General features: G+C 42.3%; 1 protein-coding gene across 1 annotated transcript in view; it reads left to right on the top strand.

Annotated features, from left to right (window-relative positions):
• Positions 1–27,364, top strand: part of LOC132393467 (C2 domain-containing protein 2) — a 103,851-nt gene that overhangs the window by 61,580 nt on the left and 14,907 nt on the right. The window contains exons 11-12 of the mRNA XM_059968738.1: positions 4,944–5,057; positions 25,948–26,075. Of these exons, the coding sequence (XP_059824721.1) occupies positions 4,944–5,057; positions 25,948–26,075 (242 nt within the window). The remainder of the gene's footprint in view (positions 1–4,943; positions 5,058–25,947; positions 26,076–27,364) is intronic.

Below are 27,364 nucleotides of genomic sequence, written 5' to 3' on the forward strand. Positions count from 1 at the left end.
TCCCCTCTCACCCCCGTTCCACTCTCAGCCGCAGTAGAGACCCATGTCAGAATCAGGTTTATCATCACTCACGTGTTATGAATTTGTTTTTTGCAGCAGCAGTACAGTGCAACACAAAATTATTAAAGTAATGTGCAAAAGTGTTAGGCTCCCTAACTTTTATTTATATATATCTGAAACTTGCACAGTGCTGTAAAGAGGTGAAAGAAAGTGCTGGAACAAACATTGGATCCAGGTGAGGATGGGTGGTAGGCAGATGGGAGGGGGAAGAATGGAAATAATGATGGAGGCCGGGGCGTGAAAGGTGGAGGCACTGTCCGTAGTTTGGGAAACAGCTCCAGTCACTAAAAACAGTGAGAGTTGGATGGAAAATTAAAATGTCAGGCAAATGGGAGACTTTTCCACTGAGGTTGGGAGAGTCTAGAACTAGCGCTCATAGGTTTAGGTGAAGGGTGAGATATTTAAGGTGAACCTCAGTGCTGACAACTTCACTTGGGGAGCCACTGAGAGTATGGATGCAGGTTTGATTTCAATATGTAAAAGAAATTTGTACAAGTACATGGATGGGAAGGGGATGGAGAACAATAGTTTAGGTATAGGTCATTAGGACTATGCAGAATAACCGTTCTGCACAGACTAGATGAGTCAAAGGGCCTGTTTCTGTACTAGACACTAGAAAACTACAGCTCAGTACAGACCTTCAGCCTTCAATATTGTGCCGACCCATATATTCCTTAAGAAAGGTACTAAACCCACACTACCCCGTAACCCTCTATTTTTCTTTCATCCACGTGCCTGTCCAAGAGGCTCTTAAATACCCCTAATGTTTTAGCCTCCAACACCATCCCTTGCAAGTCATTCCAGGCACCCACAACCATCTGTGTTTATATATAAAAAAAGAAAGAAAGAAAAAAAAACTTAACCCCTGATGTCTCCCCTAAACTTCCCTCCCTAAACTTTGTACATATGCCCTGTTGTGTTTGCTATTCGTGCCCTGGGAAACAGGTGCTGGCTATCCACCCTATCTATGCCTCTCATAATCTTGTAGAACTCTCTCAAGTCCCCTCTCATCCTTCTATGCTCCAAAGAGAAAAGTCCCAGCTCTGCTAACCTTGCCTCATAAGACTTGTTTTCCAATCCAGGCAACATCCTGATAAATCTCCGCTGCACCCTCTCTGTCCCTTCCACATCCTTCCAATAATCAGGTGACCAGAACTAAGCACAATACTCTAAGTGTGGTCTCACCAGAGATTTGTAGAATTGCAACATAACCTCTCTATTCTTGAATTCAATCCCCCTGTTAATGAAGCCTAGCATCCCATAGGCCTTCTTAACTATCCTATCAACCTGTGCAGCGACCTTGAGGGATGTCTGGATTTGAACCACAAGGTCCCTCTGTTTATCCACACTCTTAAATAACCAACCATTAACCCTGTACTCTGGTTTATCCTTCCAAAATGCATCACCTCACACTTACCCGGATTGAACTCCATCTGCCATTTTTCTGCCCAACTCTGCATCCTGTCTATATCCTCTTGTAACCTTTGACAACCTACAGCTCCATCCACAACTCCTCCAATGTTTGTGTCATCCACAAACTTACTCACCCATCCTTCTGCCTCTTCATCCAGGTCATTTATAAAACCCACAAAGAGCAGGGGTCCCAGGACAGATCCTTGCGGCACTCCACTAGTCACCGACCTCCAGGCAGAATACTTTCCTTCCACTACTACCCTCTGCTTTCTTCCTGTAAGCCAATTTTTTATCCAAACAGCCAAGGTTCCGCTGATCCCATGCCCCATGACTTACTGGATGAGTCTCTCATGGGGGACCTTGTCAAATACCTTGCTAAAATCCATGTACACCACATCTACCACCCGACCCTCATCAATTTCTTTTGTTAACTCTTCAAAAAACTCAATTAGGCTCATGAGGCATGACCTTCCCTTCACAAAGCCATGTTGACAATCCTTGAGTGGACTGTACTTCTCCAAATGCTTGTAGATCCTATCCTTAAGAATCCTTTCCAATAGTGTGCAGACCACCGACATAAGACTCACCAGTCTATAGTTCCCAGGATTCTCCCTATTACATTTTTTTTAAACAAGGGAACTACATTTGCCATTCTCCGATCCTCCGGCACCTCCCCTGCAGCCAAAGAAGATTCAAAGATCATATGTTCCCTCACTTCCACAGCAACCTGGGGTATATCACATCCGACCCTAGGGACTTATCAATCTTGATGTTTTTAAGAAGATCCAACACTTCTTCTTCTTCTTCTTCTTCTTCTTCTCCACTTTGTCCAGCACACAGGCCTGTTCTATTTCGACCTCACCCTGATCAAGGTCCTTTTTATTTGTGAATACTGAAGCAAAGTATTCATTTAGAACCTCCTCTGCCTCCAGGCACATGTTGCCTTCTTTATCCTTTAGCAACCCCACCTTCATTCTTGTCATCCTTCTGTTCTTCACATACGCATAGACCGCCTTGGGGTTCTACATGCCAAGGCCTTCTCATGCCCCTTTCAAGCTCTCTTAAATCCTTTTTTAAGCTCCTTCCTGGCTACCCTATATTTCTCATGAGCCCCACCTGCTTTAATCTAATATATGCTTCCTTTTCCTCTTGATGAGTTGCCTCATGTGTTTTGTCAGCCACTGTTCCCTTTTCTATCATTTTTCCTTGTCTCAGTGGGACAAACCTATCGTGAACCCAGCACAAGTGGTCCCTAAGGTTCCTCCACATTACTTCTGTGCTTTCACCCTTGAACATCTGTTTCCAATTTACTCTCGCTTGTTCCTGCCTCATCCCTTCATAGTTAGCCCTTCCCCAGTTAAGCACTTTCCAATTTTGTCAGTTTTTATTCTTTTCCATAGCTATGCTGAAGCTAAGGGAGTTGTGGTCACTCTCACCAAAATGCTCCCCCACCAAGAGGTCTGCCACCTGGCCAAGTTCATTACCCAGAACTAGATCCAGTATGGCCTCTCCTCTCGTCAGCCAGACCACATACTGTGTCAGGAATCCTTCTTGAATTCAGCCCCATCTATCCCCCTTGCAGTCAGGAGGTACCAATCAATACGAGGGAAGTTGAAATTACCCGTAACTACAACCCTGTATTTCCTACACCATTCTAAAATCTGCCTGCTTATCTGCTCCTCGGTGTCCCAAGGGCTATTTGGGGACCTATAGACTACTCCCAGCACAGTGATTGATCCCTTCCTATTTCTGACTTCCACTCACACCGACTTGGTGGACACTTCCTCTGCGGCATCCTCCCTTTCTATAGCCATGATAATATCCCTGACCAGTAATGCTACTCCCTCCCCCACTTTCTACCTCCCATCCTATTCCTTTTAAAACACCTAATCCCCGGTACCTGCATCAGCCAATCCCGCCCTTCCTCTAGCCAGGTTTCAGTAACAGCCACCACATCATAGTTCCACATACTGATCCATGCTCTTAAGTTCATCCCCTATATTCCTAATACTCCTAGCATTGAAATAGACACATTTCAACCCCTTTAACTGGCTACCTTTGTGTTTTGTCCCCTGCCTGTCCTTCCTCACCAACTCAGAACACACAGCATCATGTCCTTGTCCTTCTACCCTAATCTCTACACTCACATTCCGATTTCCACCCCCCTTCCAAATTAGTTTAAACCCTCCCCAACAGCTCTACTGTAGTGTTCTATGATTATATGACTATAAATGGATGTTCAGTCACAGTTACACACTGTTAGGAAGAATCCTACAAAGTAATTGGTAGTTTGAGTTTGGGTGCTGCAGTGGGGAGAGAGCCACATTGTGAGCACAGAATGGACTGCATGGAGTTGGCAGAAGTGCGAATGAATTGCCGATTCTCCTGGATCATCTATTTGAGTCCCTGGTTGGTGGGAAGGCGGAAGGCAAAAGGTAAAAAGGTAGGTGAAATCTCACCCCTGGTTGCAAGAGGAGTGATAACAGTGGAGACAGAAAAATGAACAGGGAGAGCTATCATTTTCGAATACCAGGACATGAGGGAAAGGAAGCTGTTTGGTTGTGGCATCACGTTGAAGACAGTGGAAGATATTCATTGAATGTGGCAGGCGAGGGAGTAGGGGAACTTGTAGGCCATAAGGCAAAGGAGCAGAATTAGTCCATTTGACCCATTGGGTCTGCTCCCCCACTCCCATCATGGCCAATTTATTATCACTCTCAACCCCATTTTCCTGCCTTCTCCCTTTAACCTTTGACTCCCTTGCTAATTGAGAACCTATTAACCTCCACTTTGAATGTACTCAATGACTTGTCCACCACAGGTGTCTTTTGCAATGAATTCCACAGATTCACCACCCTCTTGCTAAATTCTTCCTCATCTGTTCTAAAGGGACATCTTTTGATTCTGAGGCTGTGCCCTCTACCCCTGGACTCATTGACTTTCGGAAACATCCCCATTATGTCCACTCTGTCTGATATGAAATTCCTCCCCCTTCCCCTCATTCTTCAGAATTGCTGGAAGTGGACAGAGGTAGAGAGTACTGTGATTTGCAGTGGAAACCACAGCTACTGAAACAGGATTCCAAGCATGATATTAAGCTCTTCTGCCTTTAACCTCTGTGCCTATTTGATAAGTATTCACCCAGTCCGTGGACACTTCCTTCTGATTTCAGAGTTCCCGCCTCTTCTCATTTCCTATACAGTTTAAATCAGTATGATGCTAACACTGACGTGCAATGACCACTCAATTCTTCCATTGCCATTACTTAACCTACTCTCCTGTAAACTTTCTGCACCTCACCCCAACATTGTCATCAAACCTGCTGTCAAGCAGAAGAATTGTTTGGGTAACTGGGCCCTTCTGTGCAGTTACATTCCCACATTGTAAATAGGGCCATTTTCAGTAGGATTCCAATGCCAGAGGCAGCTTCCTAATGATGACTGACTTTGAACTTTTCTCTTCAATAACAGACACCCCTGTAAAGTCCTCCACAGACGTGAAAGATGCAGACGAGGAATCCTTGGCGCAGGGGAGCTCTGAGCAGGGTGTACCTGTGAGCAAACTCCTGTCATCATCTGATACAGGTACAAACTGTCTATTGGCATTTGCAGTGGGGTTCGTGTTTTATAATATCATCCATGTTTGATCATACAGAGGGTCTCATTGGTTATAATGAATTTTATTAGGTGGGATTGTATCTGAGGGTATGAATACTGTTTTGTTATTTTATGTATGATATTGGTACCAAGCACCCTTGGGTCCAGTACAGTAGAATTAGAAAAAGGTAACTGCTTCCCTGCACTTTGTATTCACCTTGTACTAGGCATGCCTGGGGCACAGTGATTTAACCAAATATGGTTACCAAATTGGCTAGCAATAAGAAACAGGCTTCTCTGATTAAATTACTTTGTTTCATGCAAGATAGACACTTTATATTATCTGACTCTACGACTTCCAGAACCACTATAAATGATACACCAGCACTGCTTTTGTAAAGATTCAAAAGCCCTTTAACTTAGAGCTCTTTGTACAGAATCGTTGTAGAGTACAACCCTGCAGATTTTGCATTTAAACAAGATGCACCAACATGAGTGCAGGGGAAAGTAGTAAGAATTGCAATGGTCTAAAGGATATGCATCATAGTTCCAGAAAAGCTTAAGCCTAGATGGCGTAATCATTGTTAAGTGCAGTGTCGTGCGACATGGCCTGTCATGGTCCCATGATCGTGATTGGCCATGGCAAATTTTTCTACAGAAGTGGTTCTCCATTGTCTTCATCTGGACAGTGTCTTTACAAGACAGGTGACCCTAGCCATCATCGATACTCTTCAGAGATCGTGAATGGTCACATAACCAGGACTTGTAATATGCACCAGCTGCTCATACAACCATCCACCATCTGCTCCCATGGCTTCACATGACCCTGGCCGGGGGTGTGGTGGTGGTGGGTGAGAGGTGCTAAGCAGTTGCTACACTTGCCAGGTGTGGTATTGAACAATGGTGATAGCCAAAATTGGGTTCAAATTCAAACTATAGTCATGAGGGATAACATGTACCTTAATCCTCTCCTTCAGGCAATGAACATTCCAAATATTTACCGTATTCAGAAAGGAAAAAAATCCAATTCTAAATGTTCTCAGCACACTGTTCTGACATGTTATCATTGTTCCACTTGATCCTGTTGTTTTCTTTGTGATCTCAAACTGCTCGTATAATAGTTTTGACTTCATTCTGGCAAGAAGAGTAAAACCTGTTACTGTTGTCACTGCTTGGTTGTCCTGTAGCTTTCACAGGCCAGGTTAACCATAAATGATCATTGCTTCACAACATTGAATCACAGTGGATTTAATTTGGCTTTTTTTGGACACTAATCAATAGAAAAATACTTTTTCACATCAAAGTAAAAACAGATCTCTACAAAGTGATCTAAATTAATTACAAATTACAAATATAAAACACAAAATAATTTATTGGACAAGTATTCACCCCCTTCAAGTCAGTATTTAGTAGATAAACCTTTGGTGGCAATTACAGCCTTGATTCTGTGTGGATAAGACTCGATCAGCTTTGCACATCTAGACACTGCAATTTTTTCCCCATTCTTCTTCACCAAACCGCTCTAGCTCTGTCAGATTGCATGGGGATTGTGAGTGAACAGCCCATTTCAAGTCTAGCCACAAATTCTCAGTTGGATTGAGGTCTGGACTCTGATTTGGCCACTCCAGGACATTAACTTTGTTGGTTTTAAGACATTGCCTGTGTAGCTTTGGCTTAATGCTTGGGGTCGTTGTCTTGCTGGAAAACAAATCTTCTCCCACGTCACAGTTCTCTTGCAGACTGCATCAGGTTTTCCTCCAGGATTTCCCTGTATTTTCCTGCATTCATTTTACGTTCTACCTTCACAAGCCTTCCAGGGCCTGCTACAGTGAAACATCCCCACAGCATCATGCAGCCACCACCATGTTTGGCTTATGCCATAGCATTTAGTCTGATGGCCAAAAAGCTCAATTTTGATTTTATCAGACCATAGATCCTTCTTCCAGCTGACCTCAGAGCCTCCCACATGCCTGCTCGCAAACTCTAGCTGAGATTTCTTGTGAGTCTTTTTTCCCCCAGCAGTGGCTTTTCTCTTTGCTACTGTCTCAAAGTTGAGATTGGTGATGCACCCAGGCAACAGTTGTTGGATATGCAGTCTCTCCCTTCTCAACCACTGAAACTTGTAACTCCTCCAGAGTTGTCCTAAGTCTCTCAGTGGCCTCACTCACAAGTCCCCTTCTTGCAGTTTTTGAGGACGGCCTGCTCTATGTAGATTTGCAGCTGTGCCATATTCTTTCCAGTTCTTAAATATTGACTTAACTGTATTCAGAGATATTCAGTGACTTGAAAATTTTTATGTATCCATCCCCTGACATGTGGTTTTTAAATAGCCTTTTCGCAGAGTTGCTTGGAGTGTTCTTTTGTCTTCAATGTGTAGTTTTAGTCAGGATACTGACTCACCAGCAGTTGGACAGGTGTATTTTTACTACAGTCAATTGAAACACCTTGACTGCACACAGGTGATCTCCATTTCACTAATTATGTGACTGCTAAAACTAATTGCCCGCACCAGTGATGATTTGGTGTGTCATACTAAAGGGGGTGAATACTTGTGCAAACAATTATTTTGTGTTTTATATCTGTAATTAATTTAGATCACTTTGTAGAGATCTGTTTTCACATTGATTTGTAGGAGTCTTTTTCTGCTGATCAATATAAAATCAAAAAAGCCAAATTAGATCCACTGTGATTCAATGTTGTAAAACAATAAAGCATGAAAACTTCCAAAGGGGGGTGAATACTTTTTCTACTGTAAGTATTACAAGTAGAGAGCAAGAAATATTGTTTCATTGTCCATCCAAAATCTGATGGATATGGGGAAAAGACTGTTCCTAAGACAATAAGATATAGGAGCAGAATTAGGCTATTTAGACCATCAAGTCTGTTCCGCCATTCAACATTGGCTGAATCTTTTTCCCCTCCTCAGCCCCACTCCCTGGTCTTCCCTCTGTAACTGTTGATGCTGTGTCCAATCAAGAACCTATCAATTTCCGCTTTAAATACACCCAATGACCTGACCTGACCACAAGTGCCTGTGGCAACAAGTTCCTCAAATTCACCACCCACTGTCTAAAGAAATTTCTCCACATTACTGTTTTAAATGGACATCTGTTCATTCCTAGGCTGTGCCCTCTTGTCTTAGACTCCCCCACCACGGAAAACATCCTTTCCACATCTACTCTTTCAAGGCCTTTCAGCATTCAAAAGGTTTCAGTGAGATCCTATGACATCCTTCTAAATTCCCGCAAGTACAGACCCAGAATCGTCAAACGTTCCTTGTATGATAACCCTTTCATTCCTGGAATAATCCTTGGAAACCTCCTCTGAACCTTCTTCAATGCCAGCTCATCTTTTCTTAAATGAGGAGCCCAAAACTCTTCACAATACTCAAGGTGAGGCCTCACCAGTGTCTTGTAAAGCCTCCGCATCACATCCCTGCTCTTGTATTCTAGACCTCTTGAAACGAATGCTAACATTGCATTTGCCTTCCTTGCCACTGACAACCTGCAAGTTAACCTTTAGGCTGTTCTGCACAAGGACTCCCAAGACCCTTTGCATCTCAGATTTTTGGATTTTCTGTTTAGTAAATAGTCTGCGCACTTATTTCTACTACCAAAGTGCATGACCACACATTTTCCAACATTGTATTTCATTTGTCACTTTCTTGCCCTTTCTCCTAATCTATCTGAAGCCTTCTGTAGCCTGCTTGTTTCCTCAACACTACCTGCCCCTCCACCAGCTTCATATCATCTGCAAGCTTGGCAACAAAGTCATCTATTCCGCCTGAATCATTTATATACAGCACAGAAAAAGCAGTCCCAACACCATTAGACATTGGCAGCCAACCAGAAAAGGATCCTTTTATTCCCACTCTCTGCCTCCTACCAATCAGCCAATGCTCTAACTGTGCTAATAACTTTCCTATAATACCATGGACTCTTAACTTGGTAAACAGCCTCTTGTGTGTGGCACCTTGTCAAAGGCCCACTGAGAGTCCAAATGCACTACATCCACTGCATCCTCTTCTTTCCTACTTGTAATCTCCTCAAAGAATTCCATCAGATTTGTCAGGCAGGATTTTTCCTTGCTGACTTTGTCCTGTCTTGTCCTGTGTTACCAAAAAGTCCACAACCTCTTCCTTAACAATTGATTCCAACATCTTCCTAACCACGTGAAGTCAAGCTAACTGGTCTATAATTTACTTTCTGCTGCCTTCCTCCTTTCTTAGAGTGGAGTGCCATTTGCAATTTTCCGGTCCTCTGGCATAATGCCAGATGATTTTTTTTGAAAGATCATCTCTAATCCTTCCACAATCTCTATCACTGCCTCTTTCCAAACACTAGGGTGCAGTCCATCTGGTCCAGGTGACTTATGTACCCTTAGGCCTTTCAGCATTTTGAACAATCTTCTCCCTTATAATAATAACTACACTCACATCTCTTCTGTTACACCCTTTAACATCTGGCACACTGCTGGTGTCTTCAACAGTGAAGACTGATGTAAAATACCCATTTAGTTCATCTGCCATCTACTGTCCCCCATTATTATTTCTCCAGCCTCATTTTCTATTGGTCCTATATCCACTCTCATTTCTCTTAGTTTTTTTAACATACTTGTAAAAGCTTTTACTATCCACAGATACTGTTTGCTAGCTTGCTTTCACATTTCATCTTTTCCCTCCTAATGGATATTACTTTCTCTCTGTAGATTTTTAAAAGCTTCCCGATCCTCTATCTTCCCACTTATTTTTGCTTTGTTGTATGTCCTCTTTAGATTTGACTTCTCTTGTCAGCCACAGTTGTACTATTCTGCTATATGAGTATTTCTTTGTTTTTGGAATACATCTATCCTGCACCTTCCTCATCTTTCCCAGAAAATCACGCCATTTGCTGATATCCCTGCCAGCAGCTCCTTCCATTTTACTTCAGCCAACTCCAAAGTGAAAAGGGAGAGCAGTGGATCATGGGAGTGAGGGAAGATTGAGGGTCTCTTCTGGATGGTGACAATGAGAAGAGGGCATATCTGAGTGATTGGGGTCCTTAATGTTGGATGCTGCCTTTTTGAGGCATCATGTTTTGAAGATGTCATCAATGCTGGGGAGGCTAGTGCCCTTGATGGAGCTGGCTGAGTTTGCAACCTTTTGCAGCATTTTCTGACATAATGCAGTGTCCTCTCCATACCAGGCAGTGATGCAGCCAGTTAGAATGCTCTCCACCATACATCTGTAGAAATTTGCTAGAGTCTGAAGACATACCAAATCTCCTTAAACTCCTAATGAACTGTAGCTGTTGACATATCTTCTTTGTAATTGTATCAATATGTTGATCCCAGGATAGATCTTCAGAGATGATGTTGACACCCAGGAACTTTATCTGTCCATAATGTCCTCTGGCCTTATTAGTCACACACTAACACATACATACTACTAATACATACTAGTCACATACAGCCAGCTGGTGGCACAATGGCATCACTTCCGGACTCCAGAGCAAAGGATCCCGAGTTCAAATCCAAGTCAGGCCACCCCCGAGCACGCTTTCCATCTGTGCCAGATTGAGTGTCGAGCTAGCCACTCGGCTTCGTAAAAAAAACCAAGGGTTGAGTCAGGAACGGTCATATCATGACCTGGTTAATCCGAAAGGTGACCAATCCTGAAACCACGCGCCAGAAAGAATGGCTGACTGTTTGGTGCGACATGCTAAAAAAAAGTCACATACTTATAGATATTGATTGCAACATTTCAACATTAAACCCAACAATCTTCCTCAAGCATAAGTTAGTCAAATGACAAGCTCCCCATGAGACATCTCCTTATATACTCTCTTGAGTGAGCAGGTGATGGGTGGGGCTTATTTCTTGATCCTGATTGGCTGGGTCTGAATTCCCTATTCCTGATTGGTTAATTTGAATTGGCCTTTTACTGATTGGTCAATTTTTTAGGCCAAGCCCTCTTTAGGAATGTGTGGTCTGAGATGGGAGCTATGCATATAATTAGGAAACTACAAGGAGCAATTGATGAAGTGGTGGAGTGGGGTTATGATTGGGGATGTAGATTTTCAGTAGAAAAAACTCAAACTGTATTTTTCACTAGGAAAAGAATTGAGGTAGGGAAGAAGTTAAGGATGTATGGGATTGAATTAGAAAGGGTTGGATCATTTAAATTTCTGGGAGTTGTATTTGATTCACGATTAACATGGGCAGACCATATCAGGAAAGTTGAGGAGAAATGTAAAAAAGTAATAAACGTGATGAGATGTTTGGTAGGGAATGGGGAGCAAGTTGTTCAGCACTGAAGAGAATGTATGTGGCTTTAGTAAAATCTGTGCTGGATTATGGAAGTGTAGCATATAGATCAGCAGCTGGGTCTCTTATAAGGAAACGGGATGTGATTCAGGCTCGGGTTTTGAGAGTGTGCAGTGAGGCTTTTAAAACATCACCAGTATCAGCCCTGCAGGTAGAAATGGGAGTAATGCCTTTGGAATTAAGAAGGATGCAATTGATGGCAAACTACTGGGTTAATTTGCAGGGGCACAATGATTCTCACCCTGCTAAAGGAGTGTTGCAGGAGTCCTGGGAAAATGGGAGCTTTCAGAGGGAAAAATTTAGTCGGGTAGGGAATGATATTGCTAGAGAATGTGGAGTGTTTGATCTAAGGATAAGTCCTTCAGTAGTTTATCCAGTTGTAGCTCCATGGAAGCTTGTACGGCCTGACGTAGACTGGCATCTGTTAGAGGTAAAAAGGAAAGGAAAATATAAAACTGATTTGGTAAGTGCATTTAACTGTCACGTGATGGAAAAGTATAGTGATTATACTCAGATTTATGCAGATGGTGCTAAGGAACCTGAAATAGGAGTGACAGGGTTTGGGGTGGCTATACCAGCAAAAGAAACTGCAATCAGCAGAAGAATATCTGATAAATTAGCGGTGTATACAGTGGAGATGATGGCAGTGTTGGTTGCGTTGCGATGGGTGGACAAAGCTGGACTAGTCAAAGCGTTGATATGCTCAGATTCATCTTCAGTACTGGCAAGTTTAAGGTCTTTTCACTCAAACAGCCGGCAAGATGTACTTCATGAAGTCCTGCAGTCAGTCACAAGAGTTGCAAATCAGGGAGGTCAGGTTAAATTTCTATGGGTTCCAGCTCATGTAGGGGTGAAGGGGAATGAAAGAGTGGATGAGTTGGCAAAGAGGGCAATAAAGAAAGAAAATATAGAAATGCATGTTAGTATCAGTAAAGCAGAGGTTAAGTGTGTAATCTGGGGAAAAAAATCAACCAAATGTGGCAAGAAAGAGGGGAAAGAGAGGCACTTATATCAAATACAAAAAAGTGTTGCAGGTACTAGGGTAGGTAGTAGATACAGAAGAGAGGAAATTGTGTGGACTAGGTTAAGGCTGGGGCACTGTGCACCAAACCAAACATTGAAATTGATAGGGAAACACCAGACAGGACTGTGTGAGGAATGTCAGGAAGAGGAGTCAGTAGAACATGTAGTTCTGAGTTGCAGGAAGTATGGGATACAGAGAGAGATGATGAGGGAATTGGGGGTGCAGGAATTCACATTAAAAGGGTTGCTGGGCATGGGTGAGAGAACACAGGTTAGGGTATTTTTAGCTTTCTTAAGGGGTACAGGGTTTTTTTTATAGGATATGATGGCTAAATAGGAATAGGGTACTAGGATGGCCAAAAATGGGAGGATAAAGTGTAGGTTAGGGTATGTGTGTGTGTGCGATTGGGTGAAGGGATTTGGAATGTGAATCTATCTCACACTCCGGAGCAGAAGGTGGCGGTAATGCACCATTAAGCTGGGTGCCAACGGCTGTAAAACAAGATGGAGAGAGAGAGACTGGAGCTATCTTTACATGTGTAGGGCCTACATTTAGGTCCCCTTTATGATCCATCTCTTGTGATTCCCAAATCTTTCTCTTGTAGGCATTCTTTTCCTTGCCAAGGATGTTGGCCTCACCAAACATTCGTCTACATGAACACGATAGGGAGTGCTCAGAAAATCTACTTCATTCTGCTCTCAATTTTTTTTTAAGATACTCTTATGTTCTGCTATCCTGGCCTTCAATGTCCATCCAGTCTCACCAATGTATACTTTCTAGCATGGTAATGGAAGTATGGAGTACACAACTCCCTGACACAGTACTTTAGGTCTTCTAGATGCCACTTTGCCTGTCCTTTTTTTTAATGTGTCCTCAGTTAAGCTGCCACAGCTTAGCACAATGACGGTTTTATCTGGATCTTGTCTTTGTTGCGTTGCGCTCCATTCCTTCCTTCATTATGTGCATAGGGTAGCCATTTTTCTTGAATTTCTTACACTCTTTCCACCTTTGCAGCTCCAGTTGTGTACAAGGTATTTGTTTTTAGTGCCGTGCCTCGAACAATGCCAAGCATTGTCATCTTTGGATGATCAGAATCAGAATCATAATCAGACTTTAATCGCCAAGTACCTGTACGCATACAAGGAATTTACTTCTGACAGATGCTGTCTCTCTGCTCATAACAATAATAATGATAAATATAAATGAAAATATAGATTATACATACAAGTAGTGCAATCCAAGTAATAGTTAGCTGACAGTTAACCGGCAGTTAACTGTTCAGCAAAGTGACCGCAGTAGGGAAAAACTTCTCCAGTGCCTATTAGTCTGGAGGGATCTGAAGAGCCTACCTGATGGAAGCAGTTCAAACAGTCCGTGCGCAGGATGGGATGATTTGACTGGAAATTCAGGTACTGGTCTGTGTGAATCTTGTTCCTGTAAACACTCAACTCCAGCTTGTCTGCCATCTGTTTTACCATAACATCTATAACATCATAACATAGTCAGAAGTATTAGAGGCATTTTTAAACACATTTAAACAATCAGAACAAGGCCATACAGTTTACCATGGAGGTAGAAAGTGAGGGTACTTCACCATTTTTAGATATTATGGTAAAACGAATGCTAGACTAGCTGGAGTTGTGTGTTTACAGGAAAAAAGACCTGACGTAGACTGAGAGATTACATTGCTGAGCACCTACGGTCTATCCACCAGAAAAGGGGAATCTCGCGGTGGCCAACCATTTCAATTCTACTTCCCATTCCTGTTCCGACCTGTCAGTCAGTGGCCTCCTCTACTACTAGGATGCGGCCACACTCAGGTCGGAGGAACAACATCTTGTGTTCCACCTTAGTAGCCTCCAACCTATTACATGAACATCAGTTTTTGACATTTCCGGTAATGCCCCCCCCCCCCTTCACCATTCCCCATTCCCATTTTCTTCTCTTGCCTTTTCCCCTTACCTGTCCATCACTTCCCTCCGATGTTCCTCCTCCTTCCCTTTCTTCTATGGCCTTCTGTCCTCTCCTATTGGATTCCCCCTTCTCCACCCTTTTATCTCTTTCACCAATTGACTTCCCAGCTCTTCACCCCTCCCCCTCTCCCGGTTTCACCTATCACCTACTACCTTGTACTTCTTCCTCCCCTCCCCAATCTTCTTATTCTGGCTTCACATCTCTTTTTTCCGGTCCTGATGAAGGATCTCAGCCCAAAATGTCAACTGTTTACTCTCATCCCTCATCCATAGATGCTGCCTGGCCTGCTGAGTTCATCCAGCATTTTGTGTGTATTACTGTGATTTTCAGGATCTGCAGATTTTCTCTTGTTTGTGACAGTAACTAAAGCAATGAAAAGCATGAAACATGGTAAAGCCACCGGACCTGATGAAATTTCAGTGGAAATGATACAAGCCGTAGAAGATCTGGGCATAGGTATTCTTCTTGAACTGTTTAATGGCATTTATGAGTCTGGTGTATTGCCTGACGATCTCTTTAAATCAGTATTTATAATTCTGCCAAAAATTCCTGGAACTATTTATTGACTGCGAAAATTATAGAACAATCAGTCTTATGAGTCACATAATAACGATTTTGTTGAGAATTGTTCTGAGTCAAACTAAAAACAAGGCCAGAAACTTCTAAACTGCAATATGGGCTTATTGAGGACAGAGGAACTAGGAATGCAGTTCTTTCAGAAAGGGCAATTGAATATCAAAATGATGTCTTTTTGTGTTTTATTGATTTCACTAAAGCATTTGACAAAGTGCAAGATGAAAAATTATTTCAAATTCTCACTAAACTGAATATTGATGGAAGGGACCATCAAATGCTTCAAAATTTATATTGGAACCAAACGGCGGCGGTAAAAATTTGATGATAATATAAGCAGTTGGACTAAAATTCAGAGAGGAGTTAGACAGGGATGCATTGCCTTACCAGAATTATTTAATATCTATTGTGAAATAATTCTCAGAGAAGTAGAGGAGAAATTCTCAGAGGAGCTGCTTACCACCTTGCATGGTGACTAATAATCCCAGAATACCATTTTAAAGAAAGACCATAAGACAAAGGAGCTGAAGTCGGCCATTCGGCCCATTGAGTCTACTCCGCCATTTTATCATGAGCTGATCCATCCTCCCATTTAGTCCCACTCCCCCATCTTCTCACCATAACCTTTGCCCTGGCTACTCAGATACCTATCAATCTCTGCCTTAAATACACCCAAAGACTTGGACTCCACTGCCGCCTGTGGCAACAAATTCCACGGATTCACCACCCTCTGGCTAAAAAAATTTTTTCGCATCTCTGTTCTGAATGGGACAGGACAGGAGAATTCACTTTGGTGACTCATCAAAAATTACCTCTGATAATTTTCTTTATATGGCTTTCACTGAATGCAAATTGCCTACAATTTCCCAATCTTGGCACTACCTGAAAAGCTATAAATGAGCTATAAAACTCATTTTGTGACCTGCTGAGTTTGATCAAAGTTTTTATCAAATTACAGTGACTATGAAAAGTATTCACACCCCTTGGAAGCTTTCATGCTTTATTTTTTTACAACATTGAATCACAGTGGATTTAATTTGGCTTTTTTTGACACTGATCAGCAAGAAAAGACTTTTATGTAAGTGAAAATGCATCTCTACAAAGTGATCTGAATTAATCACAAATGTAAACCACAAAATGATTGATTCCACAGGCGTTCACCCCCTTCAAGTCAGTATTTAGTAGATGCACCTTTGGCAGCAATTACAGCCTTTGTGTGGGTAAGTCTGTATAAACTTTGCACATCTGGATACTGCACAGGTGTGTTTTTGATGATGTGCAGTGTTTAGCTTATCCAAAAAGCTAGAGGCCTAAAAGCTCAATTTTGGTTTTATCAGACCACAGAACCTTCTTCCAGCTGACTTCAGAGTCTCCCACATGCCTTCTGGCAAACTCTTATCAAAATTTCATGTGAGTTTTTTTCAACATTGGCTGTCTCTTTGCCCCTCTGCCATAAAGCTGTGACTTGTGAAACACCCTGGCAACAGTTGTATGTGCAGTCTCTCCCATCTCAGCCACTGAAGCTTTTTAACTCCTCCAGAGTTGTCATAGGGGTCTCTTGGTGGCCTCCGTCATAGTCCCCTTCTTGGACCGGAACCAATGTCCTAGGGGGAGCGTTTGCTACTGCTGTTCAGGAGGATTTAAACTAATGTGGCAGGGGGATGGGAACAAGTGCAGAGAGACAGAGGGGTATAAAATGAGGGTAGAAGCAAAAAGTAGTAAGGTGAAAAGTAAAAGTGGCAGGCAGGCAGGGCAAAAAGCAAAAAGGGCTACTTTTCAACATAATTGTATAAGGGCTAAGAGTGTTGTAAAAACAAGCCTGAAGGCTTTGTGTGTCAATGCGAGGAGCATTCATAACGAGGTGGATGAATTGAATGTGCAGATAGTTATTAATGAATATGATATAGTTGGGATCACAGAGACATGGCTCCAGGGTGACCAAGGATGGGAGCTCAACATCTGGGGATATTCAATATTCAGGAGGGATAGACAGGAAAGAAAAGGAGGTGGGGTAGCATTGCTGGTTCGAGAGAAGATTAACACAATAGAAAGGAAGGACATTAGCCTGGAGGATGTGGAATCGATATGGGTAGAGCTGCATAACACTAAGGGGCAGAAAACTCTAGTAGGAGTTGTGTACAGGCCACCTAACAGTAGTAGTGAGGTTGGGGATGGCATTAAACAGGAAATTAGAAATGTGTGCAATAAAGGAACAGTAGTTATAATGGGTGACTTCAATCTACATATAGATTGGGTGAACAAAATTGGTAAGGGTGCTGAGGAAGAGGATTTCTTGGAATGTATGCAGGATGGTTTTCTGAACCAACATGTCGAGGAACCAACTAGAGAGCAGGCCATTCTAGATTGGGTATTGAACAATGAGGAAGGGTTAGTTAGCAATCTTGTCGTGCGAGGCCCTTTGGTGGAATTCTTCATTAAGATGGAGAGTGACATAGTTAATTCAGAAACAAAGGTTCTGAACTTAAAGAAGAGTAGCTAAGATAGACTGACAAATGATACTTAAAGGGTTGACGACAGATATGCAATGGCAAGCATTTAAAGATCGCATGGATGAACAACAATTGTTCATCCCAGTTTGGCAAAAGAATAAACCAGGGAAGGTAGTGCACCCGTGGCTAACAAGGGAAATTAGGGATAGTATCAAGTCCAAAGAAGAAACATATAAATTAGCAAAAAAAAGCGGCACACCTGAGGACTGGGAGAAATTCAGAGACCAGCAGAGGAGGACAAAGGGCTTAATTAGGAAAGGGAAAAAAGATTATGAGAGAAAGCTGGCAGGGAACATAAAAACTGACTGTAAAAGCTTTTATAGATATGTGAAAAGAAAAAGATTGGTCAAGACAAATGTAAATTAGACAGATGCTAAGAGGATGCAGTGTGACTTGGATAGGTTAGGTGAGTGGGCAAATTCATGGCAGATACAATTTAATGTGGATAAGTGTGAGGTTATCCACTTTGGTTGCAAGAACAGGAAACATATCATTATCTGAATGGTGGCCGATTTGGAAAAGGGGAGGTGCAACGAGTCCTGGGTGTCATTGTACACCGGTCATTGAAGGTGGGCATGCAGGTACAGCAGGCAGTGAAAAAGGCAAATGGTATGTTGGCATTCATAGCAAAAGGATTTGAGTACAGGAGCAGGGGGGGTTCTACTGCAGTTGTACAAGGCCTTGGTGAGACCACACCTAGAGAATTGTGTGCAGTTTTGGTCCCCTAATCTGAGGAAAGACATCCTTGCCATAGAGGGAGTACAGAGAAGGTTCACCAGATTGATTCCTGGGATGGCAGGACTTTCATATGAAGAAAGACTGGATCGACTAGGCTTATACTCACTGGAACTTAGAAGATTGAAGGGGGATCTTATTGAAACGTATAAAATTCTAAAGGAATTTGACAGGCTAGATGCAGGAAGATTGTTTCCGATGTTGGGGAAGTCCAGAACGAGGGGTCACAGTTTAAGGATAAAGGGGAAGCCTTTTAGGACCGAGATGAGGATAAACTTCTTCACACAGAGAGTGGTGAATCTGTGGAATTCTCTGCCACAGGAAACAGTTGAGGCCGGTTCATTGGCTATATTGAAGTGGAAGTTAGATATAGCCCTTGTGTCTAAAGGGATCAGGGGGTATGGAGAGAAAGCAGGTACAGGGTTCTGAGTTGGATGATCAGCCATGATCATACTGAATGGCGGTGCAGGCTCAAAGGGCCGAATGGCCTACTCCTGCAGCTATTTTCTATGTTTCTATGAACAGATTATCAATGTTTGAGGATGGCCTGCTCTGGGCAGGTTTACAGCTGTGCCATATTCTTTCCATTTTTCAATGATTGACTTAACTGTACTCCAAGAGATATTCAGTGACTTGGAAATTTTCTTGTCTCTATCCCCTGACTTGTGCTTTTCAATAACCTCTTTGTGGAGTTGTCTGGAGTGTTCTTTTGCCTTCATGGTGTAGTTTTTGTCAGGTTACTGTCTCACCAGCTGTTGGACCTTCCAGATACAGGTGTATTTTTACTACAATCAATTGAAACAGCCTGCATGCACACAGGTCTCCATTTAAATACAAACACCATTTTCAGAAAAGTTGGGATATTTTCCAAAATGAAATAAAAACAAAAATCTGTGATATGTTAATTCACGTGAACCTTTATTAACTGACAAAAGTACAAAGAAAAGATTTTCAATAGTTTTACTGACCAACTTAATTGTATTTTATAAGTATACACAAATTTAGAATTTGATGGCTGCACCACCCTCAACAAAAGTTGGGACAGAGTTAAAATAAGGTTGAAAAGTGCACAGAATATTCAAGTAACACCGGTTTGGAAGACTCCACATTAAGCAGGCTAATTGGTAGCAGGTGAGGGATCATGACTGGGTATAAAAGTAGCGTCCATCAAAGGCTCAGTCTTTGCAAGCAAGAATGGGGCATGGCTCACCTCTTTGTGCCAAAAGTTATGAGAAAATTGTTAGTCAGTTCAAAAGGAACATTTCCCAACACAAGATTGCAGAGAATTTAGGTCTTTCAACATCTACAGTACATAATATTGTGAAAAGATTCAGAGAATTCAGAGACATCTCAGTGCGTAAAGGGCAAGGTCGGAAACCACTGTTAATGTGCGTGACCTTCAAGCCCTCAGGCGGCACTGCCTGAGAAACCATCATGCTACTGTGACAATTATAGCCACTTGGGCTCGGGAGTACTTCGGAAAACCATTGTCAGTTAACACAGTCTGTCGCTGCATCCAGAAGTGCAACTTGAAACTGTATTATGCAAGGAGGAAGCCATACATCAACTCTATGCAGAAACGCCGGTGAGTTCTCTGGGCCCGAGCTCATCTCAGATGGACCGAAAGACTGTGGAACCGTGTGCAGTGGTCAGATGAGTCCACATTTCAGCTAGTTTTCGGAAAAAACGGGTGTCGAGTTCTCCGTGCCAAATATGAAAACGACCATCCTGATTGTTAGCAGCGAAAGGTGAAAAAGCCAGCATCTGTGATGGTATGGGGGTGCATCAGTGCCCACGGCATGGGTGAGTTGCATGTATGTGAAGGTACCATTGACTCTGAGGCATATATCAGGATTTTAGAGAGACATATGTTGCCATCAAAGTGACGTCTCTTCCCAGGACGTCCATGTTTATTTCAGCAGGACAATGCCAGACCACATTCTGCACGGGCTACAACAGCGTGGCTTTGTAGACACAGAGTGCGTGTGCTTGACTGACCTGCTGCCAGTCCAGATCTATCTCCTATTGAAAATGTATGGCGCATCATGAAGAGGAGAATCAGACAACGGAGACCATGGACTGTTGAGCAGCTGAAGTCTTATATCAAGCAAGAATGGACAAAATTTCCAATTGCAAATCTACTACAATTAGTATCCTCAGCTCCAAAACGATTAAAAAGTGTTATTAAAAGGAAAGGTGATGTAACACAATGGTAAACATGACTCTGTCCCAACTTCTGTTGCATCCATCAAATTCTAAATTTGTGTATATTTACAAAATACAATTAAGTTGGTCAGTAAAACTATTGAAAATCTTTTCTTTGTACTTTTGTCAGTTAAATAAAGGTTCACATGAATTAACGTATCACAGATTTTTGTTTTTATAGCATTTTGGAAAATATCCCAACTTTTCTGGAAATGGGGTTTGTATTTATGTGATTCCTAAAACCAGTTGCCTGCACCAGTGATGATTTGGTGTGTCATATTAAAGGGGGTGAATACTTACGCAATCAATTATATTTGTAATTGATTTAGATCACTTTGTCGAGACCTGTTTTCCCGTTGACACAGAGAAGTGTTTCTGTTGATCAGTGTCAAAAAAGGCAAGTCAAATGCACTGTGATTCAATGTTGTAAAACAATAAAACATGAAAACTTCCAAGGTGGTGGTGAATACTTTTTATAGGCACTGTCCATATATGTCATCATATCCTACCCAAATATTAATTTTCTTGCCAGCATACACAGTAAATACAAAGAAAGGTTGTAGACTAAAGGGCCATAATGTTCTATGTTCTGTCACTCTGACTCACCTCACAGTAGAGGAAGTAGTTGCTGAGTATTGGGAATTAACCACACATTGGTGAATCCAGCAGACTGAAGCAATGGAGCCAGACATACTCGGGCAAGTCTAAAGATCTGGTGCATGTGATAGACTATAAGATATAGAACCAGACTAAGGCCATTTGGCCCATCAAGTCTGCTCCACCATTTCATCATGACTGATCCATTTTCCCTCTCAGCCCCAATTGTCTTGCTTTCCCCCCATATCCCTTCATGCCCTAACCTATCTAGAATCTATTAACCTCTGCCTTAAATATACATAAAGACTTGGCCTCCACAGCTGCCTGTGGCGCTGAATTCCACAGATCCACCGCTCTCTGATTAAGGAAATTCTTCCTCATCTCTGTTCTAAAAGGATGCCCTGTATTCTGAGCCTGTGTCCTCTGCTCTTGGACTCTCCCACCATAGGAAACAATCTGTGATCTATGCATTGTTTTGCTAGTCAGAGGTGAAATGTTACATGTACAAAGTTCAAAGTAAATTCATTATCGAAGTACATATATGTCACAATATACAGCCCCGAGATTCATTTTCTTGTGTGCGCAGTAAATACAGAGAAAGATAATGGAATCAGTGAAAAACTACACACAAAGATAGACAAGCAGGCAGTGTGCAAAAGACAACCGATTGTGCAAATTGAGAACAAGTGTTGTAGAGTCCTTGAAAACTAGTCCATAGGTTGTCGAATCAGTTGGCACCCCAACATTGGAGTGAGTGAACTTATCCGCTCTTGGTGATGAGCCTGATAATTGAGGAGTAATAACTGTTCTTGAACCTGGTGGTGTGGATCTTGAGGCTCCTGTAGCTCCTTCCTGATGGCAGCAGCAAGAAGAAGGCATGGCCCAGGTGGTGGTGGTCCCTGATGATGGATGCTGCTTTCCTGCGACAGCGCTCCTTGTAGATGTGCTCAGTGGTAGGGAGGGCTTTACCTGTGATGGTCTGGGCTGAGTCCACTACTTTTTGTAGGCTTTTTCTGCTCAAGGTCATTGATGTTTCCAGTCAGGATATTCTCCACTATGTACCTATAGAAGTTCGCCAAAGTTTTAGGCAAAGTGCCAAATCTTCTCAAGCTTCTAATAAAATAGAGGCACTGCCGTGCTTTCTTCATAATGGTGCTTAGGTGCTGGACCCAGAACAAATTCTCTGAAATGAGAATGCCAAGCAATTTATAATTACTGACCTCTGATCCTCTGATGAGGACTGGTTCATGGATCTCTGATTTCCTCCTCCTGTAGTTAATAATCAGCTCTTTGGTTTTGCTGATACTGAGTGAGAGGTTGTTGGTGTGGTATCACTCAGGCAGATTTTCAGTCTCCCTCCTATATGCTGATTTGTCACCACCCTTGATACAGCCACCAACAGTCAGCAAACTTAAACATGGAGTTGGTCTTCAAACTTGCAAGGTTGCAATGATGAGGTAATCAACTGATTGAATAGTAAATGCATACCAGAAAGCAAAGATTGTAACTCGAACAAGGAAAAAGAAGTGCAGTAGAATTTTATGAAATAGTATATGTAAGCAGATTAAGATCGACAAACAACCAATGTGCAAAAGAAATCGAACTGTACAAATAAAATACTGAGATCATGAGTTGTAAAGAGTCTTTGGAAGTGAATCTATAGTTTGCAGAATGAGTTAGGAGTTGAGGTGAGTGAAGTTATCCAAGCCGGCTCGGGAGCCCGATGGTTGTGGTGTAATAACTGGCAGTATGGGGCCTAAGATATCTGTACCTCCTGCCTAATAGCAGTGACGAGAAGAGGGTATGGCATGGATGGTGGGGGTCTTTGTTAATGAATGCGGCTTTCTTGTAGCAGTGCTCCATGTAAGTATAATCAATGGTAGGGAGGGCTTTGCCTGTGATGGACAGGGCTGTATCCACCATTTCAATCCATCACTTTTCCGTTCCTGGTCATTGATGTTTGTATCACAGGCTGAGGGATAATGGGTAGATGGTCCCATTTCTAATACAAGCATCCAAAATCCTGCTGCCTCTGTCAGAACCTATTATAACTGCAGTTTTATATACTGGCTTCTCGATAGGTAATGCTGTGTTTAACTTAAAAAGAAATATATGTGACCTTGTCTGTTTATCTCTGTAATGCTCTTTATCACAGATCCATCTCATGTTACCTGTATTCCTCCATTCTGGCCTCTTTGCAAGTGCTTATTTTAATAATCCCCCCCATGGCAGCTATGTTTTAAGCTGCAAAGCCTGTAAACCCAAACATGTTGCTCTACCTCCTGCTGATGCTAATACCGGGAAGAGGGCACAGCCTGGATGGTGGAGGTGTTTGACAATGGATGCTACTTTCTTGAGGGAACACTCCATGTAAATGTACTCAGTGGTGGGAAGGGCTTTGCCTGTGATGGACAGGGCTGAATTCACCACTTTCTGTGGCCTTTTCCATTCCAGGGCATTGGTGTTTCCATACCAGGCTGTTAGAATCCTCTTCACTGTGCTTCTGTAGCTGTTTGTCAAAGTTTTTGATGACCAGCTGAATCTAAGCAAAAACATTGAACCAACCACTGCAAACCAGTTCCCTCGGTGGCTGGGTATTAAATTTTATTTGATAGAAAAGCACAGAACTATCTTGCCACAATAAAGATGCGTGTACACTCTGTGGCCACTTTGTTAGGCACATTAATGGAAATATCCAAATCAGCCTATCATGTGGCAACAACTCGATGCATAAAAGCATGGACACATGGTTAAGAGGTTCGATTGTTTGAATCAAACATCAGATTGGAGAAGAAATCTGATCAAAGTGACTTGACTGTGGAATGATTTTTGGTGCTGGACAGGGTGGTTTGAGTATCTCAGAAACTGCTGATCTCCTGGGATTTTTATGCGAACTAATCCTAGAATTTATAGAGCGTGGTGCTCTGTGGGTGAAAGCAACTTGTTAACGAAAGAGGTCAGAGGAGAATGACCAGACTGGTTCAAGCTGACAGTAACTTAAACCTTGTTATGACAGTGGTGTGCAAAAGGGCGTTTCAGAAAGCACAACACAAAGAATCTTGGAAGTTGTTGGGCTGCAGCCACAAATATACACTCAGTGGCCACTTTAACTAGGTACAGGAAGTACCTAATAAAGTGGCTACTGTGTGTAAGTAAATGGAAGTTATTGATATTGGACAGCTGAGTATTGAAGATGAAGCTAATTACATCGTATAAAACTGAAGTATGCAGGTGATGGAAATCTAAGATAAAAATGGATCTTTCATCCCGTTTTTTTTTACACACGCTATCCATAATCGTAAATACATCAAAAATTGCCAGTCTTCCAGTATGCAAAAAGTACTTGGGGATATTCACTGCATCTGCCAGTTCTATTGTAGGTGGCAGTGGCCATCTGTTTGTAGGTTTTAAACAAAGTGTTGAATAAAATTGAGGTTTTAACTTGACGAATGGATTCATAGAACACATTCTGGATGCTTTTTTAAAAATCTACACATTTGAGAGCCAGCAAGGGAACAAATTGTGTTGTAAGTTATCTGGTGTGATGAAATGGTTTGAATTAGTAATTTGAGAGGGTGGAAAGTGAGAGTATTCTGAGGGCAGCTTGAAAGACTGACCAGTCAAAGGCTGATTGCCAGTTATGCAGGTTTAGGATATGCATAAATAAAGGTAAGAAAAATAGATTACAAGGATGCCAGTAAGAAAACAATTTCTGCATAAGTACAGTGGAAAGCATTCTAACCGGTTGCATCACTGTCCGTTATAGAGGGGTCACTGCACATGATCGGAAAAAACTGCAGAGGATTGCAAGCTCAGCCAGCTCCATTAGGGGCACCAGCTTCTCCAGCATCCAGAACATCTTCAAAAGACAATGCCTCAAAAAGACAGCATCCATCATCAATGAACCCCATCACTCAAACATGCCCTCTTCTCATTGCTACCATCAGAGAGGAGGTACAGAAGCCTGAGGACACACACACAACATTTTAGGAATAGCTTCTTCCTCTCCACCATTGTTTCTGAATGGACAGTAAGCCAGCCCATGAACTCTACCTCACTATTTTTGCACTACTTAAATTTAAATTTATATATATAATATTTCTTACGATTAATTTGTAGTTTTTTATCTGTGCATTGCATTGTACTGCTGCTGCAAAGCAACAAATTTCATGATGTATGCCAGTGATATTAAACCTGATTCTGATTCTAGTACTTGAAGAAATATTTCCATCTTTTCATCAAATGTATATTCAGTTGAAAAAATTGATTTAAAGCAGTGGATCCAATGTGATTCTGTCCAACAATGTAAGAGAGTCAGTCATTAAGACCTCCACCTTCTATAGATGCACCATGGAGAGCATCTATGGGTGGGGGGTCTACCATACAGGACTGAAAGAAGCTACAGAAAGTTGTAAAATTAGTCAGCTCCATCTTGGGTACTTGCCTCTGTAGTATCCAAAACATCTTCAAGCAGCAGTCCTTCAGAAAGGCAGCATCCATCACTAAGGACCTCCGGCACCAGGACATGCCATCTTCTCATTTTTACTGTAAGGTTGGAAGTACAGAAGCCTGAAGGCACACACACAATGATTCAGGAAGAGCTTTTTCCCCTTCTGCCATACATTCCTAAATGGACATTGAACCCATGAACACTACCTCACTTTTAATTAAATATATATTACTTCAGTTTTGCACTATTTTTAATCTAATTGATTTTAATTTCTCTTTTTTTCTATATTATCATTCATTGAGCTGCTGCTGCTAAGTTAATGGATTTCACGACACACGTCGGTGATAATAAACCTGATTCTGATTCACGTGTTCCTTTTTCACTAATTCGAAACGGCCAAAGATTTCTTCTGCTGGTTCCTTTTACATTAACCCTTTCTGCTGGTTACATCAACCGGCCCAGTCAGAAGTAATGTGTGGAATTCATTTCAATCTTAAATTGTTTTAGAACTCCTGCATTTGAGTGGCACCGACCCAGTGGCTGAGGCTGCAATTCGGCAACTTACTGAGTCTGCGAAGCAGAAGCTGAAATCGCCCATCAAGAAAAGTACCATTGTCATTTCTGGTGTTGCAAAGGTAAGTTCTGTACCTTAACACTGAAATATCATGTTTAATTCATTTTCCAACATTCTTCATTAAGCATTTAGTATTTTGTGTGTTTTAGTATTTGGGAGCATTTGTTGCTTGTAGAATGTGAGGCCCATAAGGTAATTCTGATCCGGAGAAAGCTTGTTTTTATTACTGGGTTGAACACTTTTTCCGGTTATGTTGGTTATTTTTTTCTGCACTTAAGAATTAACAAGGAATTGCGCAAATCTTTGAAACACTCAGTATGTCCTGTACCTAATAGAGCGGCCACTGGTAGTAGGTTCATGGTCTTCTATTGCTATAGCCCAGTGGTCCCCAACCACCGGGCCGCGAGGAAACGATATGAGTCGGCAGCACCTTTCCCCATTCCCTGTCACGCCCGCTGTTGAACTTGAACACACGCGAGGCCATCAGTCGCCTAAACGCACTGATACCCTCGCGCCAAGTATCACTGGTTGGCCTCGGGTAACCGGCCACCTTGCGCGACCACCGGGAAGTGTTACGTACCCCATAACGGATTAAAAGGAACCAGCAGAAATGGACACACCTGGAGTCTGAGTCTTCTGTTATAAACTCTATTTTATTAGTAGCTACATGAATAAAGTTATATAAAACAAGGTAAGGTAAACAGGTTAGCAAAGTATATGCGGATATATATAGGTGAGTAGATAAGGGTCCCAAGCTTCCCCAGCTCAGGTGATCAGGTGATACAGTCTTACGGTGGTATGGTAAGTAATCAGTTCAGTTGTGGAATTTGGTTTGAGTAGAGTTGGAGAGTGTTGGTTTGTCTTCCCAATGCCGATGCTGATCCTCCACGTCGTCTTCCTGTTCCCAAAACTTACTTAAAAGTCACCAACTTGTGACCACAGGAAGTGGAGTGCCAGTCTTCCGCGGTAACGCTATCAACCCAGGCCAGGATTGAACACACCGATAGCGTTCCACCGCTCACTCCTTTGTCCACACTGTGAGCAAAAACCCTACCCTTGTCGTGGGTACACGAAGCTCACCAGTGTCCTCTTTGCCTCTGGCGTCATGTGTCTCCTGTGCGTCTTGTGTGCCTGATTAAAAAGTCGACTGACCTTGCATATATCTCCAAGTGCAGAACACGAGCTGTCCATCATATAGCTCCGCCTTTCAGTTTCCAAGGGAACTCACAGACTTTCTGTTGCTCTCTCTCCCTGAAATAGCACACAAGCTGTTCGCTCCCTCTCTCTCTTGTTAAAAGAACAGTCCACTTTAAAATAGTCCTTCAGATCTTGTCACACCTCTCTCCTTTT

Source organism: Hypanus sabinus, chromosome 4, assembly GCF_030144855.1.
Source record: "Hypanus sabinus isolate sHypSab1 chromosome 4, sHypSab1.hap1, whole genome shotgun sequence".
Lineage (NCBI taxonomy): Eukaryota > Metazoa > Chordata > Chondrichthyes > Myliobatiformes > Dasyatidae > Hypanus > Hypanus sabinus.